General features: G+C 53.6%; 1 protein-coding gene and 1 long non-coding RNA gene across 2 annotated transcripts; both read right to left on the bottom strand.

Moving 5' to 3' along the window:
* Positions 1-8,020: 8,020 nt before the first annotated feature.
* LOC147649642 (uncharacterized) lies at positions 8,021-8,245 on the bottom strand. Its single transcript, XR_015278378.1, has 2 exons — positions 8,199-8,245; positions 8,021-8,114 (listed from the first exon to the last, which is right to left on the bottom strand). It is a non-coding gene; the product is annotated as an uncharacterized LOC147649642 (long non-coding RNA).
* Positions 8,246-9,630: 1,385 nt separating this feature from the next.
* On the bottom strand, positions 9,631-15,617 carry MRM1 (mitochondrial rRNA methyltransferase 1). The gene is made up of 5 exons (XM_023939383.2): positions 14,873-15,617; positions 14,403-14,496; positions 13,734-13,854; positions 10,316-10,435; positions 9,631-10,167 (listed from the first exon to the last, which is right to left on the bottom strand). The coding sequence occupies exons 1-5, from the start codon at positions 15,532-15,534 to the stop codon at positions 10,118-10,120; spliced, it is 1,047 nt and encodes a 348-aa protein (XP_023795151.2). The 5' UTR covers positions 15,535-15,617; the 3' UTR covers positions 9,631-10,117.
* Between the last annotated feature and the right edge of the window lie 299 nt (positions 15,618-15,916).

Raw genomic sequence — 15,916 nt, 5'->3', positions numbered from 1 at the left:
CCAAAAAAGCCCCTGTGCTCTCTGATCTCCTCCCGGCTGCGGCGTGTCCAGCACAGGGAATGCAGCGCTCCCTTCCCGGGAGGAGGAGAGAAAGGAAAAAAGAATTTTTAAAAATATATAGAAAAAAAAAGAAAATCAAGGGGTAGTCAAAAAGTGTATTAGAAGCAAATCTGGGGAGAAATCAATGGCATGTAATTAGGTTTGATTTTTCTGGTGTTCTGTGTGGCTGGGGGTGGTGTGGGGGGTCCCCCTGTGAGCGCAGGGATTAAGGCAGAGAACAGGTGCTGGGCCACGAGCCCGTGGCCACCAAAGCATGACAGCTCCATCACTGCTGGCAGGGCCACAGCAGGGGATGGAGGCAGGGGAACCCACCCAGGCATTTGTTTATTCAGTATTTTACCTGCTGCCCCTCCCCACACACAAACCCAGCCTGGCAGTGGGGCAGGGGATTGTCCCAGAGCTTCTCCTCCTTCCCTCTAAAGCCCTCCTGGTGCCGTGGGGGACCCTGGCAAGTCCTGCCTGCTGGAAATGTCCATAAAACTCTGGGGAGAGACTCCTGTGCCCCACAGCAGGGACGCTCCTCCCCTCCCTGCTGGGACATGGTGGTGGTCAGGGGGAAAAGAGGAGAGAGAAACTTGTCCCAGCTCATCCTGCATCTCCAGCAGCAGCAGCCTGCAAATCCTGGGTTTAGTTCTCCTCCCCTAAGCGGGAGTGACCCATGAGGTGCTGGAAGGTGAATCCAGTCCCTGCCTGGGATGCACACAGGGACACTCTCTGTGCTTCCTCAGGAAAACACAGGCACAGCTGGGGCAGGAATTGATAAACCCACGTTGATGGTGAACCTCAACCCTTCCCACAGCCAACAGCGGGAGAAAAAGCTGCTTTTCCATCATTATTCCACCTGTTTCCTAAGGAGCCTTTCCACAGCTGTTCTGGCTCCACGTGGCAGCATTTTCCAGCCAGACCTTGGGAAGCAGGCCTGGTCTGGAAGGGAAGGGATGGGAATCACTCAGGGCTCTGTGGGAGCATTCACACACACACACACAGGTTTGGGTGTCCCGTGTCTCTACCTACACACAGATTTATTTATATGTTTATCCCTCCCTGCAGTTTCCGCTGTCGAGTTTCCAGCCGTCTCTCCTCGCCCTCTAAAGTTGTTTGGGGCTTTTTCTTTTCCCCTTTAACCTTGAAAATTAACCTAAAACACTGGGTGCTGTACACATGACTTGCTCAAATAAATTGCATCCTTAATTATGAACACCCTCGGCTCTGCTGTGCTCCGGGCCACGCCGCCCCAGCGGACACCCCCCTCCTGATGAGTGCTTATTGAACACGGGAACAACAATCAACACTAATTAAATACTCAGCTGTTGAGAGGAGACAATGTTTATCAAAAAATGCAAGAGGAGGGGAGCGCATCTTCTGTTTTCTATAATTAGTTAGCGATATTCCCCAGGCGGTCTCGGCAATCGAACTCGGGTTTGTTCACATCTGTTTGGCACGGGCAGACAAAGGCCAGCACGGCCCCTGTCCCTGTGTGTCCCCCCCAGAGTCACAGCATCCCCACCCTCCCCATCCCCCCAGGACTGGGACATTCCCTGGGGAATCCTGTTGGCTGCAGGGATCCTGTGCTGGGCAGTCCCGGGGATGTGAACCATGGGCACCCCAAAGCCAAAGCCTCGGGCACAGGAGAGGGGGAAAGGGAAGGGAGAGGGCACGAGGTGCCTACACCATCCCTTGCACCCCGTTAAAGTGAGCCCCTCATCAGCAGGAGCATCATCTGCATGTAAATTCATACCTTTTTCATGCTTCCCTGGAATTCTCCAGTGGTTTTCAGCTGGGGAAGGGGCAGGACAGGGCCGTTCATTTCCCTCTGTCTCACATTGTACTGCCTTAAGGATCTACTCAGCAGCACAGGACAAGAGTTCAAATTTCCCTGCAGGAGGGGAATAAGGAGATTTGTGGTGGCTGGGCGTGAATCCTGGAGCCTGGGACAGCTCCAGATAAGCAAACACCGGTTTCAGTTTGTCCAGGAATGAAGAACAGGAAGAAAACCCCTCTCCATCACACTCCATGTGTGATCCATATTCATCCAAGCACTGCTGAACGTCCCTGTCCTGTCCATCCTCAGCCGTGTTCCCATCCTGTGGCTGCTGAGGGTACAGACAAGCCCTGTGGTGAAACCAGCCTTGCTAAAACCCACTCAGGCCCTGCTCCGGGGTTACTCCGTGCCCTGCTCCGAGGTTACTCCGTGCCCTGCTCCCAGGTTACTCCGTGCCCTGCTCCGAGGTTACTCCGTGCCCTGCTCCCAGGTTACTCCGTGCCCTGCTCCGAGGTTACTCCGTGCCCTGCTCTGAGGTTACTCCGTGCCCTGCTCGCAGGTTACTCCGTGCCCTGCTCTGAGGTTACTCCGTGCCCTGATCTGAGGTTACTCCGTGCCCTGATCTGAGGTTACTCCGTGCCCTGCTCGCAGGTTACTCCGTGCCCTGCTCGCAGGTTACTCTGCTGGCTGCGCTCACAGCGGAGCCAGGAGCCCTTGGCAGAGGCTGCTCCCGGAGCTGCCGGACCCGCATCGCCTCTGCTGCCGCTCCCGGGCATCCCCCGGGCCCAGACCCTGCCCCAGGCAGCCCCTTCCCAGGGCCACTCCCGGGAATTCGCTGGGAGCCTCCCTGAGCAGCCCAGGGTGCTCGGCTGGGCTCGGCTGCAGCTCCAGCGCCCCGGGGATGCTCCCGGTGCTGCCGCCTCTTCCCAGCCCGGCCCCGCTGGCTCCGGCAGCGCCGGGGCCGGGAAGGGCAGGAATGGCCCCGGCCCATCCATCGGCACCCGGGAGAGCGGAGGGAAGCACTGAGCGCCTTCTTCCTCCTCCTCCTCACACAGCCAGCCCAAGGCTCCCGGGCAGCAGCAGCTGGCATGTCCCCAGGCACAGCTGGAATGTCCCCAGGCACAGCTGGAATGTCCCAGAGCACAGCTGGAATATCCCTGGGCACAGCTGGAATGTCCCAGAGCACAGCTGGAATATCCCTGGGCACAGCTGGAATGTCCCTGGGCACAGCTGGAATGTCCCCTGGCACAGCTGGAATGTCCCTGGGCACAGCTGGAATGTCCCAGAGCACAGCTGGAATGTCCCTGGGCACAGCTGGAATGTCCCTGGGCACAGCTGGAATATCCCTGGGCACAGCTGGGATGTCCCTGGGCACAGCTGGGATGTACCAGGCACAGCTGGAATATCCCTGGGCACGGCCCTGGCACCCTCCCTGGTTCCCTGGGCACAGCTGGCACTGAGCTCTGCCAGCAGAACACACAAGAAAAGGGAATTAAAGCTCAGCAGGGCCCGGGCTCCCAGCCCTGTGCTCGGGGCCTTCACCTCCCTCCCCCTCCCCACCCCACTGAAAGCTGGGGCAGCACCAGGCTCCTCTGGGCTCCTCTGGAGGCTACAACCAACACCAAACTGGACTTTCCAGACACTTTTCATCCCAGGGAACTCAAACCACTGAACAGCCTGAACCTGCTGCTCACTGGGGCTGGGGAGGGGGTGACACCAGGACAGGGCCAGAGCAGGAGCTGCTGCTGTTGCTGATGCCCTTCCCAAGCCAGTTCGTGGCCTCAGCACTCCAGGGTAAATAACCAAGCTCAGAAATCAGAACATCGCCCTTAGCCTCCCATCCACCCTCAGTACCTCCATCATCTCTGGTAGTAAACAATCTCCAAGACTCATTTCTTGGAGCAGCAGCAGATGGTCAAGAGCATTTCCTGAAATTGAATATTGTAATGAATTTAGGATCGAGAAAATTTACATAATAATCTGTTTTAGATTCGGATAGTGAAGAAACCTACATAGAAACTGCCTCTTTCCAGCTATTTGAATTGAAGTATAAATCTCCAAGTATTTTAATTATAAACAAACTTTCTGCTCTTCTGGATCCATGGAAGAAATTGAAAAATGAACTGCCCGGGGAGGCTGAAGGCCACACATCAGGCTCAATTCAGGTTTGCCTCTCATGACCCAGGGGCTGGAGTGGGATGTTGGGGTGACTCAGATGCCAGAAGTGAATCAAATTTGGCTGAGCCTGTTGATCCCTCATCAAACAGCAGCATCCCAGACTGGGAACCTGTGGAGCTGCTTGGGAAATCAAGAGCTCCTGGACTGGGGGGTATTTGGGATGGGATGGGATGGGATGGGATGGGATGGGATGGGATGGGATGGGATGGGATGGGATGGGATGGGATGGGATGGGATGGGGATGGAGATGGGATGGGGTTGGGATGGGATGGGATGGGATGGGGATGGAGATGGGATGGGGATGGAGATGGGATGGGGTTGGGATGGGGATGATGGGGATGGGATGATGGGGATGGGATGATGGGGATGGGATGATGCTTCCCAGGGAATCAGCCATTCCTAGATCCTAGGGAAGGATCCAGGATGCTCAGCTCAGGCCCATGCTGGGGGCACACATCCATCCCCCTGTGCCTCCCCTATTCCCCACCCTGCTCAGGGCACAGGGTGAGGCTGGGAAGTCCCTTTTGGGGTCATCTCATCCTCAACACTGGCAGTGGTGCCAATCCCATTCCCAGGACACCAGCACTGGCACAGCCAGGGCTCCATCCATCCTCATCCTCCCTCTGGACCTCAGAAGAATTCCCCTTCCCACCCTCGTGCCAGGAGATGCAGAGGGCCCTTTCCTCTTAGAAAAGCAAATATTTAGTCTAGATAAAAAACCCCCTGAGCCTTTTCCCCAGGTAATACTGGTAACTAAAATAATCACATTCACTTTGCTGGTTTAATTTTATATTTCCATTCCTACCTTATCTTTTTTCTGCAAGCATCATTAAACCACACCATAACAAAAATACATGAACTGTTATTCTTTCCAGAGAAGCCATAAACCACCTCAAAGCTTTTCAAGTTTATTCTTATCTCGTACATCTTCCTCTGGTTCGGGGTTTTTTTTTCCCTTCATGCATTTCAGAAAGGTAGTTTTCCCTAATGTTAAGAATAGTTGCATTGAAAATGAGATGCTGCCTCTGAAAAGCCCCTCTGGAGGATTAAATAAGTAAAATACAGCCAGAAAATAAACTGGAACCTCATTAAAATAATTTTGCAAGGAGAAATCCTGCTCTACAATAGGTTTTCAATATCACTTAGAAAATTCTTCGAGTCATATATATATGTTCTTAATTCAGGACCTTCCATTAAAAAAGACATTACAGAGGGAAGTGAAAGGCCATTTAGTACCCTTGTTTATATAAAAATGCATATTAGGCCCAGATGCAATCTCCAGCAGAAGGTTTGGGATGCAGTTGGAATGAGCTGTGCTTGCCAGGGAATCCAGGACTCCTGCCCCTCCTTCTCTTCAGCTGTTCCCCACTTCCCGACCTCCCTGCAGGGTCAGCTGCTCACCCCAAGGTGCTTTCGTGGCTCCAGCCTGCTCCATCCTCAGCAGACAGGGATGGGCTTGGAGCAGGGATGAGAAGAGCCCAATTCACCCCAAAGATGCCCTGGGGTGGAGCTGGTGTTCCAGGAGTGATCCCTGTGGGAAAGGGGTGACTCTCCCTGCTGTGACTGCCTGTCAGGCATGTTTCACATGTGACACCATCCCAAACCTTGCCCTGAGTGTGTCCCTGGCCTGGTGGGGCGGGGGTGGATCCAGGGGTGTGCAGGATGGGATGGTCACATCCCATCACATCCCAAAACCAGGCCAGCTAACAACGTTCCAATTCAGCAGGTTTCACTTTGCATCAATTGCCAGCACACTGCCAGAGTTTTAAAGTGTAGAACTCCTGATCATGGGTGAGGAAATCACTGCTGCTCTGCTCAAAGCAGTGCCAAGGAGCCATCTCTCACCTGGGAGGAAAAAATTCCTGAGGAGGCTGCTCTGAGTGAGGGCTGGAGCTCTCCAGATCAGAGTCGAGGTTAAATCATGGAAATTGCCAAGCTGGGAACAGTTTTGGACGTCCTGCTTAACAAGAAGGTAAAATACAGGTGACCCACAGAGCTATCCCCAATGTACTGAGAAATATTTAATCTCCAAAAAAACATCTTTAGTGCAATTACTGTTCCCTGCCCACTGAAAACATGAGAGCTTCAAGCCTCCATCATGGGCCTTGAAACAGCTGTAATAATTAGATGGGTTATTAGATTATTAGTATTTCTAATCTCTAGCTGTTAGATCATTAATAGGTGTCATTTAGATGGGATATGAGGAAGAAACGCTCCCCTGTGAGGGTGCTGAGCCTGGCACAGGTGCCCAGAGCAGCTGTGGCTGCCCCATCCCAGCTTGGAGCAGCCTGGGACAGCGGCACGGGGTGGAATGAGATGACCCCAACCCAAACCATTCCAGGATTCCCTGGATAATCCTGAGGCTGGAGCCCAAGGAGGTCGAAGGATCCTCCTTTCCTGCAGGAACCCCTCTGCACTGACCAGCAGATCCCACACAGCGTTTGGGCAGTCGGTTTCGTGGAGAATAAATATCACACTTCAATTTCATGGTAACTTAGGAGGGTTTACTGGCAAATACCATGGCTTTTACATGGTTCTACCAATTACTGAGCAATTACATGTAACCTAGATCTGGAGGACACACAGCAGCCTTGTAATGTATTCATCTCTCCTGGAAAAGAAGAAGGCAGTTAATAGAAAACACTCTTTTTTTATTATTATTTTAAATTATAAACCTCTCCACAATATTCCTGTGTGACATTATTAAAACTCCACGTCGATATCAAACCCAAAGCAAAGGCTGCCATCCCATTAACACATCAGCTGTGGGATGATCGATAAAAATTTACTTTAAACTGCACCATATGTTGCTCCCCACAAAGTTTTATTATTCAGATTCATCAGTTTGCACCTCAACCCCCGTGCAATTAAATCCCCTTTAGCAGCACTGACCTTCTGATTTGAACTCGTCATTCCTGCAGCTGGTTTGGAGTTTGAACAGCACTTTTAAATAAGGAAAATGTAAAATGTCTGTGGATTAATGGTGGGGTAGGGGGAGCACTCCATGGGCAATCCCTCCTGTGCTGGAGCAGGGAGGGAAAAAAATAAAGGGAAAAAAGAGCCTGAAGAGTGCCAGCACATTTCACTGTGTTGTAGCGTATTTGTAAACATCGTTAATCACGGATTAGCAGATGGTGATGTTAATTGCACCTGTGGAAGTAACAAGACCTCAAGGTTGATTACATTTACAAACCGGGATCGGGGCTGCGCATTCCGGAGGTGCCCCGTGGGCAGCATTCCCAGCTCCAGCAGCATTCCCAGCCTGTCCCCTTCCCCTGCCACCAGCCTGGGCTGGGAGAGGGAAAGGTGTCCCCTGTCCCAGAGCCACTCCAGCCCCTAAAATGTCACTGGGAGCCAGCAATGAACTGGGTGGAAGGGGATTTTTCCAGTGGGTGGATGGGGTGGAACGGGATTTTTGCAGTCGTGGTGATACCCTGAGCACAAAAGGGAAATGTGGGGCAGGAGCTGAGCTGCTCTCACAGCCTGAGCTCCCCAGGGTGGGTTTTTGGAGATGGGAAGATTTGTGTTTTCCCCTGGCTGAAGATAAGGCAGTGCCGGCGCTGAATTCATCTCCTGAATCAAGGAGGACAAATATTTTGCCACTGTGCTTAGAGACACTTTGATTATTGAGAAATCATTCTGGAAGGGCAATTAGTAAATTTTAAAATCAATTTGGTAAATAAGCCTCTGGAAGGAATCCATGACAAGCAGCAGGGAGGGAAGAATTGACTTTCAAATTACACACACACACACTTTATTCATATCTAAATATCAAAGAGAGTCTATGTACAAACAGAAGTCATCAGGAAACCTGTTTTGATCTTGCTGATGTACACAAGAATTGACAATTAATGTCCCCCTTTATGATATAAAGCTGGGAGTTTTTTACAGTTACATTACAGGGACGATTATAGTCAAGCTTAAGGCTAAAAATAATGAAAGACTATAAAAACTACATTTTAACATTTAAAAATACCCAGGAAATTAACTGGAGAAGCAGGCAATGATCCAATTAATGGATTGCATTTATTAGATCAGGGGCAAATGGCACAGCACAAAGCTCCAGCTCCAAAGGTAGGAGAGTGCAGAGGTCCTCATGCTCCTCAGGATGGGGCTAGGGCAGGAGGACAAAGCATCAGCTCCATCCAAAAGTCACTGCAGGTGGATCCCAGAGGGAAAAAATGGGGCTAAAACTTACCAGAGAGGGAAATGGGAGCAGTGGGAACAGCAGAGCCATCCAGAGTGGGATTCAGTGCCCTCACAAACAGCAAAGTCCGAGCTGCAGCCCAAGTTATGCGCTCAAATCCTAAAATTCAAGCTCAGGCAACTCCCCAAAAGCCTTGTCTGATGCTCCAGTGCCAAATCAAGGTGCTCCACTGATACAGGATGGGGAATTCACAGGAGAGTGCTGATGGCCAAGCAGGAGCTTCTCCTCCCACTGTGGTGGATATGGAGGTTCCAAAGCTTTTTGGGAGCCTTCCAGAAGCAAAGGAGCTGCTGCAGGGCTCCTCAGCTGCCTCCTCGTTAGAGGGGCTGAGCAGATGGCCAAGCACAGCCTGACAAAGCCCAGCTTTCCCGGCCACACAAAGCCAGGAAGAGCCTCCCCACTGCTGAGACAAACTCAAAAAGAATAGAAATAAAAAGGGAGAAACAGCAGTTCCTATGAGATGGGAAATAAATATACTTACCTGTAGGTCAAGAATGAAGAAATGGCTTTACCCTGCTGCTCCAGAGGAAGGATTCAGTTAGCCAAGTGCTGAAGCTTGGGATCTTTCCTCTGGAAAATGAGCAAATCTGAGCCACGGGCACCCTCTGCTGGGGCAGCCTCAGCTGCTGAGGAGCTCCACAGGGCTGCTGGAGGCCTCCAGGCCTGCAGCCCTTTCCTTTCAGCTTTAAACCAGAAAAAAGGGCAAATTCAGCCCCCAAAATGCAGCAGTTCAGGGTTGCTCAGCTCCCATGGATTCAGGTAACAGCCCTGTTTGTATGATGGTGTTGTTCCAGAGGGATTTGGGATTTGTCCCCCTCAGGACCCAGCTCAGGGGCCGTGTCTCCACCCCAGGCACCCTCCTGTCCTGTCCACCACAGCCACAGAAGGGAGCCCTGGACACCCTTCAGGAGCTTCATGCCCTGTGCCCCATCCCAGGCACCTGGAGTGTCCCCAGGACACACAGGGAATACCCCCAGACCAAGGCCTTCAGACTTCATTTAGCTCAAAGGAAAGTTCTAATTAGTCACTCAGAGTGATTTACTTATTCATTTGGAAGTGGGGAGGGGGCAGACTGAGCGGAATTGTTTGAAATTATCCCTAAAGGGCACTGTAAATTAAGTGTTAATGAGGAATCCTATGCAAAGGGCCGTGGTAGCTAAATAAAATAATTAAGGTGCTAAGTGATAACATTCTTTTGGCTCTCAATAATTCAGCCAGCCTGGTTTTTCAAGCAGGATAGCTGCAAATGAAGCCACCCCACTGCCATCAGCAGGACAGTGGTCCTGGGGCACCTCAGCCTCCATCAGCCCAGCTTGGAAAGGAAACTTCCCCAGAAAGAAATGAGCTCTAGATCCTTCTTCCCACCTGAAGGTCTAATCACACTCTGGATTTATATGACACTAAATGGATTTGAGTCTACAACCAATCTTTACAAAAGCTTTATTTCCACGGGCTGCATTTCCCCCCACTGCAGCTGTTTGCCAGCCCTTGGCAGGGCTGCACACCTGCTTTAAAAACAAATACAGAAAAACCAGCTCCAGTGGTTCCCCAGCTCAGCTGGCACTCAGCAGCTGCTGCCCAGGAGAGGGCACAGGGCACTTTCAGTGGCACCGTCACCCAAACTGTCCCCAGGGTTCAAGGGATGCACAAAGCACGGTGCTGGCAGCCATCCCTGGGTGTCTTCCTGCCAAAACTGGCTGCTCCCAGACCTGTCTGCCTTCCCACAGCTGCTCCTCCCAGGTGTTTCCCAGGACATCAGGTGTTTGGTCAGGGATCTGGTGGCTTCTGCAGCAGCCAAAATGCAGCTCAGGTCACTGGGGCTCTCTCTGGAACTCACAGTGATGGTGGAGACCCTGGGAAGAGCATTTCCATATCCACCCTGAGCAGATTCCTCCACCAAACAGAGGATTTCAATCTCCATGCCCTGGTCTCCGGCTGCAGATGGAGTGCAGGAGGATACCTGTAGGAAAGCAAAACTAAATAAATATTAAGGGATTTTTTTTTTTTTTAGGTTTTTTTTTTCAAAGCACAAGGAAATGGTTCAGTGGACCTGGATGATTGTTAAATACAGAAGCTGGGGGTGGTTTGGTGCTCAGAAGAGCTCTCACCTGCAGCCACAGAGACGTTGAGGGAGTCGATGCCGGGGTGCAGTGCCCTGCCCGGGGGGATGGCCAGCATGCGCTGGCACTGCAGCTGAGTCTCCAGGGAAAGGCCCTCCCCTTCACTCCCTGCAGGACAGAGACACTGCTCAGCTCACAGCACTGCCACATCCTCTCCCCCTCCTCAGTGCAGCTCTTGCTCAGCTCAAGCTCACCAGGCTCCACACAGCAGCTGAGCCACCAGAGGGGAGCCAGCACCTTCCTCCCTTCCCTCCCTGGATCTGCTCTCCAGCATCTGGAGCGGCTTTGAGGAGTATCTGCCCAACACAGCTGCACAGAGCTCCCGTGGGCACAGGCTGCTGGCACTGGGACAACGCAGGCAAGAGCCACAGGCCAGCAAATCCCAGCTCCCTATTGCCAGTGACAGCTCCAGCCTTCCCAGCACACACACTCACACTCCCCCACGGCCTGGGTGCAACTTGTGCATGCAGACAGTTGAACCGGAGGCTTCAATTGATTAGTTGTTAAACCAGCCAGCAGCCCTGATGTGTTTGGGCTGATACACTGGTGAAACAGAGTTGAAATCTATCCCAGGTCATTAGGAGTTGTTTGACTCACACTGTCACAAAGGGAAATGGAAAGGGAGAGGCTTTAAACAATGCTGTGCGCAGACAGGTGAGAATGCAGAGGGCCATGGACCTCCCAGCCTGCCTGGCTCCCCAAAGGGTTCTTCCACATTGTTATTTAGAGCAGCACAGGCAGCTCCAGGGCTGCAAGGATGGCCAGCTCATCCCAAACACCTCTGGCAAACAGGCCCAGCACGTGGCAGCCAAAGCTCCCCTCCAACAGCCGTGCCCTGGCCTGGCTGAGCCCCACACCAGGGCACTGCCAGGGCACCCTGATCCCTCTGACCACACAGGGATGGCAAGTGTCATCACTCCCAGTCGGTTTCTTTTCCTCTCATGTTTTACTGGGCTGATCTAAGATGCACTCTGGGTAAAGAAGAGGATGCTTTGGGTAATGCACCCTGCTTCACCTTCCCAGACGAACCCAGTCATGGCAAAAGCTCTTTGGTTGGGGTCAGTGAGCCTTCAGAAGCCCCTAAGCCCATCCTGACCAGTGCTCCCCCCTGCTGTAAGCCAGCAGTGCACACAAGGCCTGGGGGAGTTACCCAAGGTCACGGGGTGACAGCAGGAATCAAAGCCAGGCCTCACACAGCTCTGCCTGTCTCCTCACCACTGCTCCAGGGATGCTTTCAAAAACCCAGAAATAGTATCCTGGAAAAGTTTTACACCTATCTGCCTCCTGAGCCTCTCAAACCACACTCCCACAGGACTCTCCAACTGGGACAGGAGCAATGGCTCCTGGAGAAATCCTCTCCTGTCCCTGATAAGAGTCTTACAATTCCCAATAAAGGCACCGATTTTGCCTCCAGCTTTTACAAAGCTTTTTATGGGCCTGGCTGCTTAAAATAATTAGGAGCGATAAATTCAGAGCAAAAAGACTTGCACAGTGTGACACAAGGGAGGGAGTATTGACTGAATCAGATTAAATCCTGGTTTATACTGGTGAACAAAACACTTCCCACTACAGATCTTTAACTTCCACCTCTCAGCTTTGTCCCTCACTGACAGAGCTCAAAGACCAGAGCTTGGTGAAATGACAAAACACATTCCCTGCCCCATTTGCAATTAACACCACTGACAACTGCAATTTCCAGTGCAGGAAATTCAGACCTAGCAGCAGAAAAATATGCAAAATGAGCATCTCCATAAAACCACCAGCTCTGCGAAGAGCCTTAAACCCCGAGCTAAAGACTGAAGGTCTAAGAAGAACAAATTACCCAAAAACTCTTCTTACTCAGCCATCTAAGTGCTCCCAATCTGTTCCTGTGTGCAGCAGGCTCCCAGTCTGAGCTGTTGCCTCCAGCAATGATTCCAGTGCAGACAACATTAAAGCTGGACTGTCCAAATCACTCTCTGCCAAGCCAGCGAGGATGCCAGGAGGGGGAACTGGAGGCTGCAAATGCTTAACTTACAAGACAATCTGTGTGGTGCCAGGGAGCTCAATCCCAGGCTGAATTATCTCTGCTGCTCCCTGCAGCTGCAGGAGTGCTCCATATTCAGATCCAGGACGTTTCTCCCAACAAGCCCAGCATCAGACGACCGTAATGTTCAATTTTCTTTTCAGCCAAGAGTTAGTGCTCAGCAGAGAGTTGAAATCATTACTGCTGCAAGGTCCAGGAGCTCTCCTCATGCATCTACCAATCAGCCTCCAATCTCCCCTGACAAAAGGATATTTGGACTTTTTCCTGGAGAAATCTCTCATAACTCAAGGTAACGACACTGCTGCCGCTTCCAGCCCCTGCCTGTCTCCGGGTGCTGTCGCCGTTTGTGGGATGCATTTCTTTGTGGGCAATCAGCAGAGCTGCCAGCCTCCCTGCTCCCCCTGGAATACAGCTCCACACATCTTGTAGAGATGCCAGATTTGCAGCGTTGTCTTGTCAGTGTTTCCAGGAGTTCAATAAACATTTTAATTAAAGGAATGTCCTCCGAGCCAAGCCAGCCCCAGCAAGGGGCAGGATTACAGCCCCTCCCTGGCTTGTGGCCAGCAGGACTCTACTTCCAAGGGAAAAAGCTCCAGCCAGCTCCTGTGCCAGGTGACACAGAGTGGGGGACATGGCACAGCCACACACAGGTGCCTGGAGCTGCTCTCCTGGGGGAATTTCTTTCTTCAGCTGCCACAAAGCTGCTACTCCCCTTCCCTTCACCTTCTGGGAGGCTGCACAAGCCCAAACTGTGCCTACAGAAGGTGAGAGTGGGCAGAATTCCCAGCAAGAATTGCCAGTTCAGGTGCTCAGGGAAGTGGCAGTCACTGCTCCAACAGGGAGGAGATTCCTCTGCTCTTGCTGTGCCAGGTGTGCCCTGACTGCTCTCAGGGGTGGCTACAAAGCCCAGCTTTGCATCCAGACTATGCCCAGCTACAGCCCCTCATGGTTCCTCCCACACCAGACATTCCTGGATTTTAAGGGCAAATGTGGCACAGCTCCCCCTGAGCAGCTCTGAGCAGCAGCTCCAGAGCTTTCTCTCAGCTTGGGGCTCACCACCACAGAAAACCCAAATCTGGGGCTCCAGCACAGGATCAAAACACAGAACACAATGCAAACACCACACTGTGGCTGCCCTGGCACCAAATCTGCACCCAGACCCTCCACAGCTGCTGAACTCCCTGTGCATCCACAAACTGTTCCCACTGGGAGCTCTCTCAGCTCCCCCCATTCCTCTCAGCCCCTGCTTCATTCACAGCCAGACCATTCCATTAATTCACTCTCAGCTTTTCTCTTCCAGTCCTGGAACAATCCCTGGAGTGAAGCATCCCCCTCACAGCTGCACCTCCACCCAGCCCACAGCTCTGGAAATGGAAATACCTATCACTACAATAACGGGTTTGTCCCACCGGAATTCCGAGCAGCTGATGACAGGAACATCTTCCACATCCTCAGGCCTGCTGACTGTTCCCACCACTTCCCAGCCTTCTGCAATTTTAGCCTAGAAAAGGGAAAGAAATCAAGAATTGCCAGATATTCAAGCTTGAAAAGAAGTCATGTATGCAAACATTATTTGTTTTTACATTTTCAGTCAAGCTGACTGGAGGTTTTTTTTTTTTGGCATCCCTTAAATTTTTACCTGCAAAGGGCTCCCTCTCGCGCCTCACTGCATAGGGGAAGTGTAAAAAGATTCCCAGCAGCTCCCCCCAGCCCTGCTTCCTCCTCTATTCCCTGCTCCAAAGGCTGCCCAATGCTGCCATCGTGTGCCTGGGCCCTGGGATGCTGCTCTGCCACACAACCCGAGGGAGACAAACCCCGGCATGCCAAGAGCCACAGGACTGTCCTGTCACCACTAGCTTCCAGAAAAAACAGCCACCCCCTCTCTCCCTACCCGAGGGAATGGAGCTGGGGTGTGTGCCCAGCACTGCTGGCCCCAGCACAAACACTGCAAGTAACTCAGGGCACCCTAAAATAACCCTGTGCCTCCCCTCTGTGTAATACCTGCGGTGTTTGAGTATTGCTGGAGAAAGGAAAAAACCTTTTTTGTACCTTCAAAAAGCCCTGCAGATCATCTGTGCTGTAAACATCGAAGACCTCCATGGCTCCAGCGCTGGCTTTGCTCACTACAGGAGTCAAGGGGCAGCTGCAAGGGGAAAAGAATGGAGAAGTGTCACACGAGAGGAAATCCAGGTGAATTTTTGGTTCTGTACCTCCTCCTCCTGTCTCTACAACCCTTCTCCAGATGCCACTCACTATACAGATGTGTTTTCCTATGGAGAATGAGGGCTCAGGAATTAACCCAGGAAAAGGGTCACAGGCGGGACAACTGAAACACAGAATGGGTTAAAACAAGAGTCCAGGGAGAGCCTGGAACCCCACATCCCACAGCATCCCAAACCCTGCTCTAGACATCAGCCCCAGAAATCTCTTTAAACATCAGCTGAGTGATGAAGCCTGGAAACCCGTGTGGGAGGAGAAGAGGGGCTGGAGGAGCCCGGACCTGTTGCTGTGGCCCGTACCTGTTGCTGTGGGTCGCCACCACTCTGTCCACCCCCAGGAAGTACGCGGAGCGCAGCAGGGCCCCCAGGTTCATGGGATCCTGGATGTGCTCCAGCACCAGCCACAGCGGCTGCCGGCTCCCGCTGTCTCCATCCCCCGGCTGCGGCTCCTGGGCGTCCCGCAGGCTCCTGAAGGGCAGCGGGGCGGCCTCCAGACACACTCCCTGGTGGGGCCGGCCCCAGCACAGCGCGTCCAGCGCACGGCCCGGGACGCGCAGCACCGGCACCCCGCGGGCCGCGGCCTGCAGGGCCAGCTCGGGCCTCACGGGCCGCCCGGAGCCGCCGCGGGGCTCCTTCAGGAACAGGCGGAACAGGGCCCTCCGCGCCCGGGCCAGCGCCAGCCCGCACGGGGCCACCCCGAACAGGATCTCGGAGCCTTTAGTCCTCTCCAGGGACAGCGCCTTCCGCTCCAGCCCTTTCCCCTTCCCGGCCCGGGGCAGGTCCTGCTGGGCCCGCAACAGCTCCCGGCCGGTCCGCGACCCCCGGCCGGCCCCCGAGCTCTGCGGGAGGGGTGCGGGGGGATCGCGGCCTCGGGGCGCTCCTTGCTCGGCCCCGCGGGTGGAGCGGAAGCGGAGCCCGGCCCGGCCCAGCCGCAGGGCCCGCTCCATGGCGGGGAAGGTCATCCCGGGACAGCCCCGGCCGGGCACGGCGCGGGGTGAAGCGGCGGCCCCGCTCGGCTGGCGGGAACCCGCGGGCGCGCGCACGGAGCCGCGGGCACGCGCGCGGGCACCGCGCCGCTTCCGGCGGGAACCGGGAACACAGCCCCGCCCCGCGCCACAGCGCCCCCTGGCGGCCGGCGGGGACACCGGGAACCGGGCCCGGAGAACGGGAACGGATCCAGGACGGAGCTCGGCAATGGGAACCGGAACGGATCCCGGAGAGAGCCCGGGATCGGGAAGGGATGGGGAACGGATCCCGTTCAGCCCCGGGAACCCCGGTGACCGCAGACGGAGCCCAAGGAATGGGGAGCAGAGCATCCCAGAGCCCCGGACACACCTCCACAGG

This window comes from Cyanistes caeruleus, chromosome 21 (assembly GCF_971803275.1).
Source record: "Cyanistes caeruleus chromosome 21, bCyaCae1.hap1.1, whole genome shotgun sequence".
Classification (NCBI taxonomy): Eukaryota; Metazoa; Chordata; class Aves; order Passeriformes; family Paridae; genus Cyanistes; species Cyanistes caeruleus.
Note: the sequence above shows the minus strand (reverse complement) of the source record. Positions and strands in the feature narration are given on the sequence as shown.

Bases quoted from the DNA above. Each gene is read 5' to 3' on its own strand.
- MRM1 (XM_023939383.2), bottom strand. From the start codon at position 15,534: ATGACCTTCCCCGCCATGGAGCGGGCCCTGCGGCTGGGCCGGGCCGGG. The intron at 14,497-14,872 runs GTACGGGCCACA...TTCCCCTTGCAG, and splicing joins GTGGCGACCCACAGCAACAG to CTGCCCCTTGACTCCTGTAG. The intron at 10,436-13,733 runs GTATTTCCATTT...TCTGTCCTGCAG, and splicing joins ACCCGTTATTGTAGTGATAG to GGAGTGAAGGGGAGGGCCTT.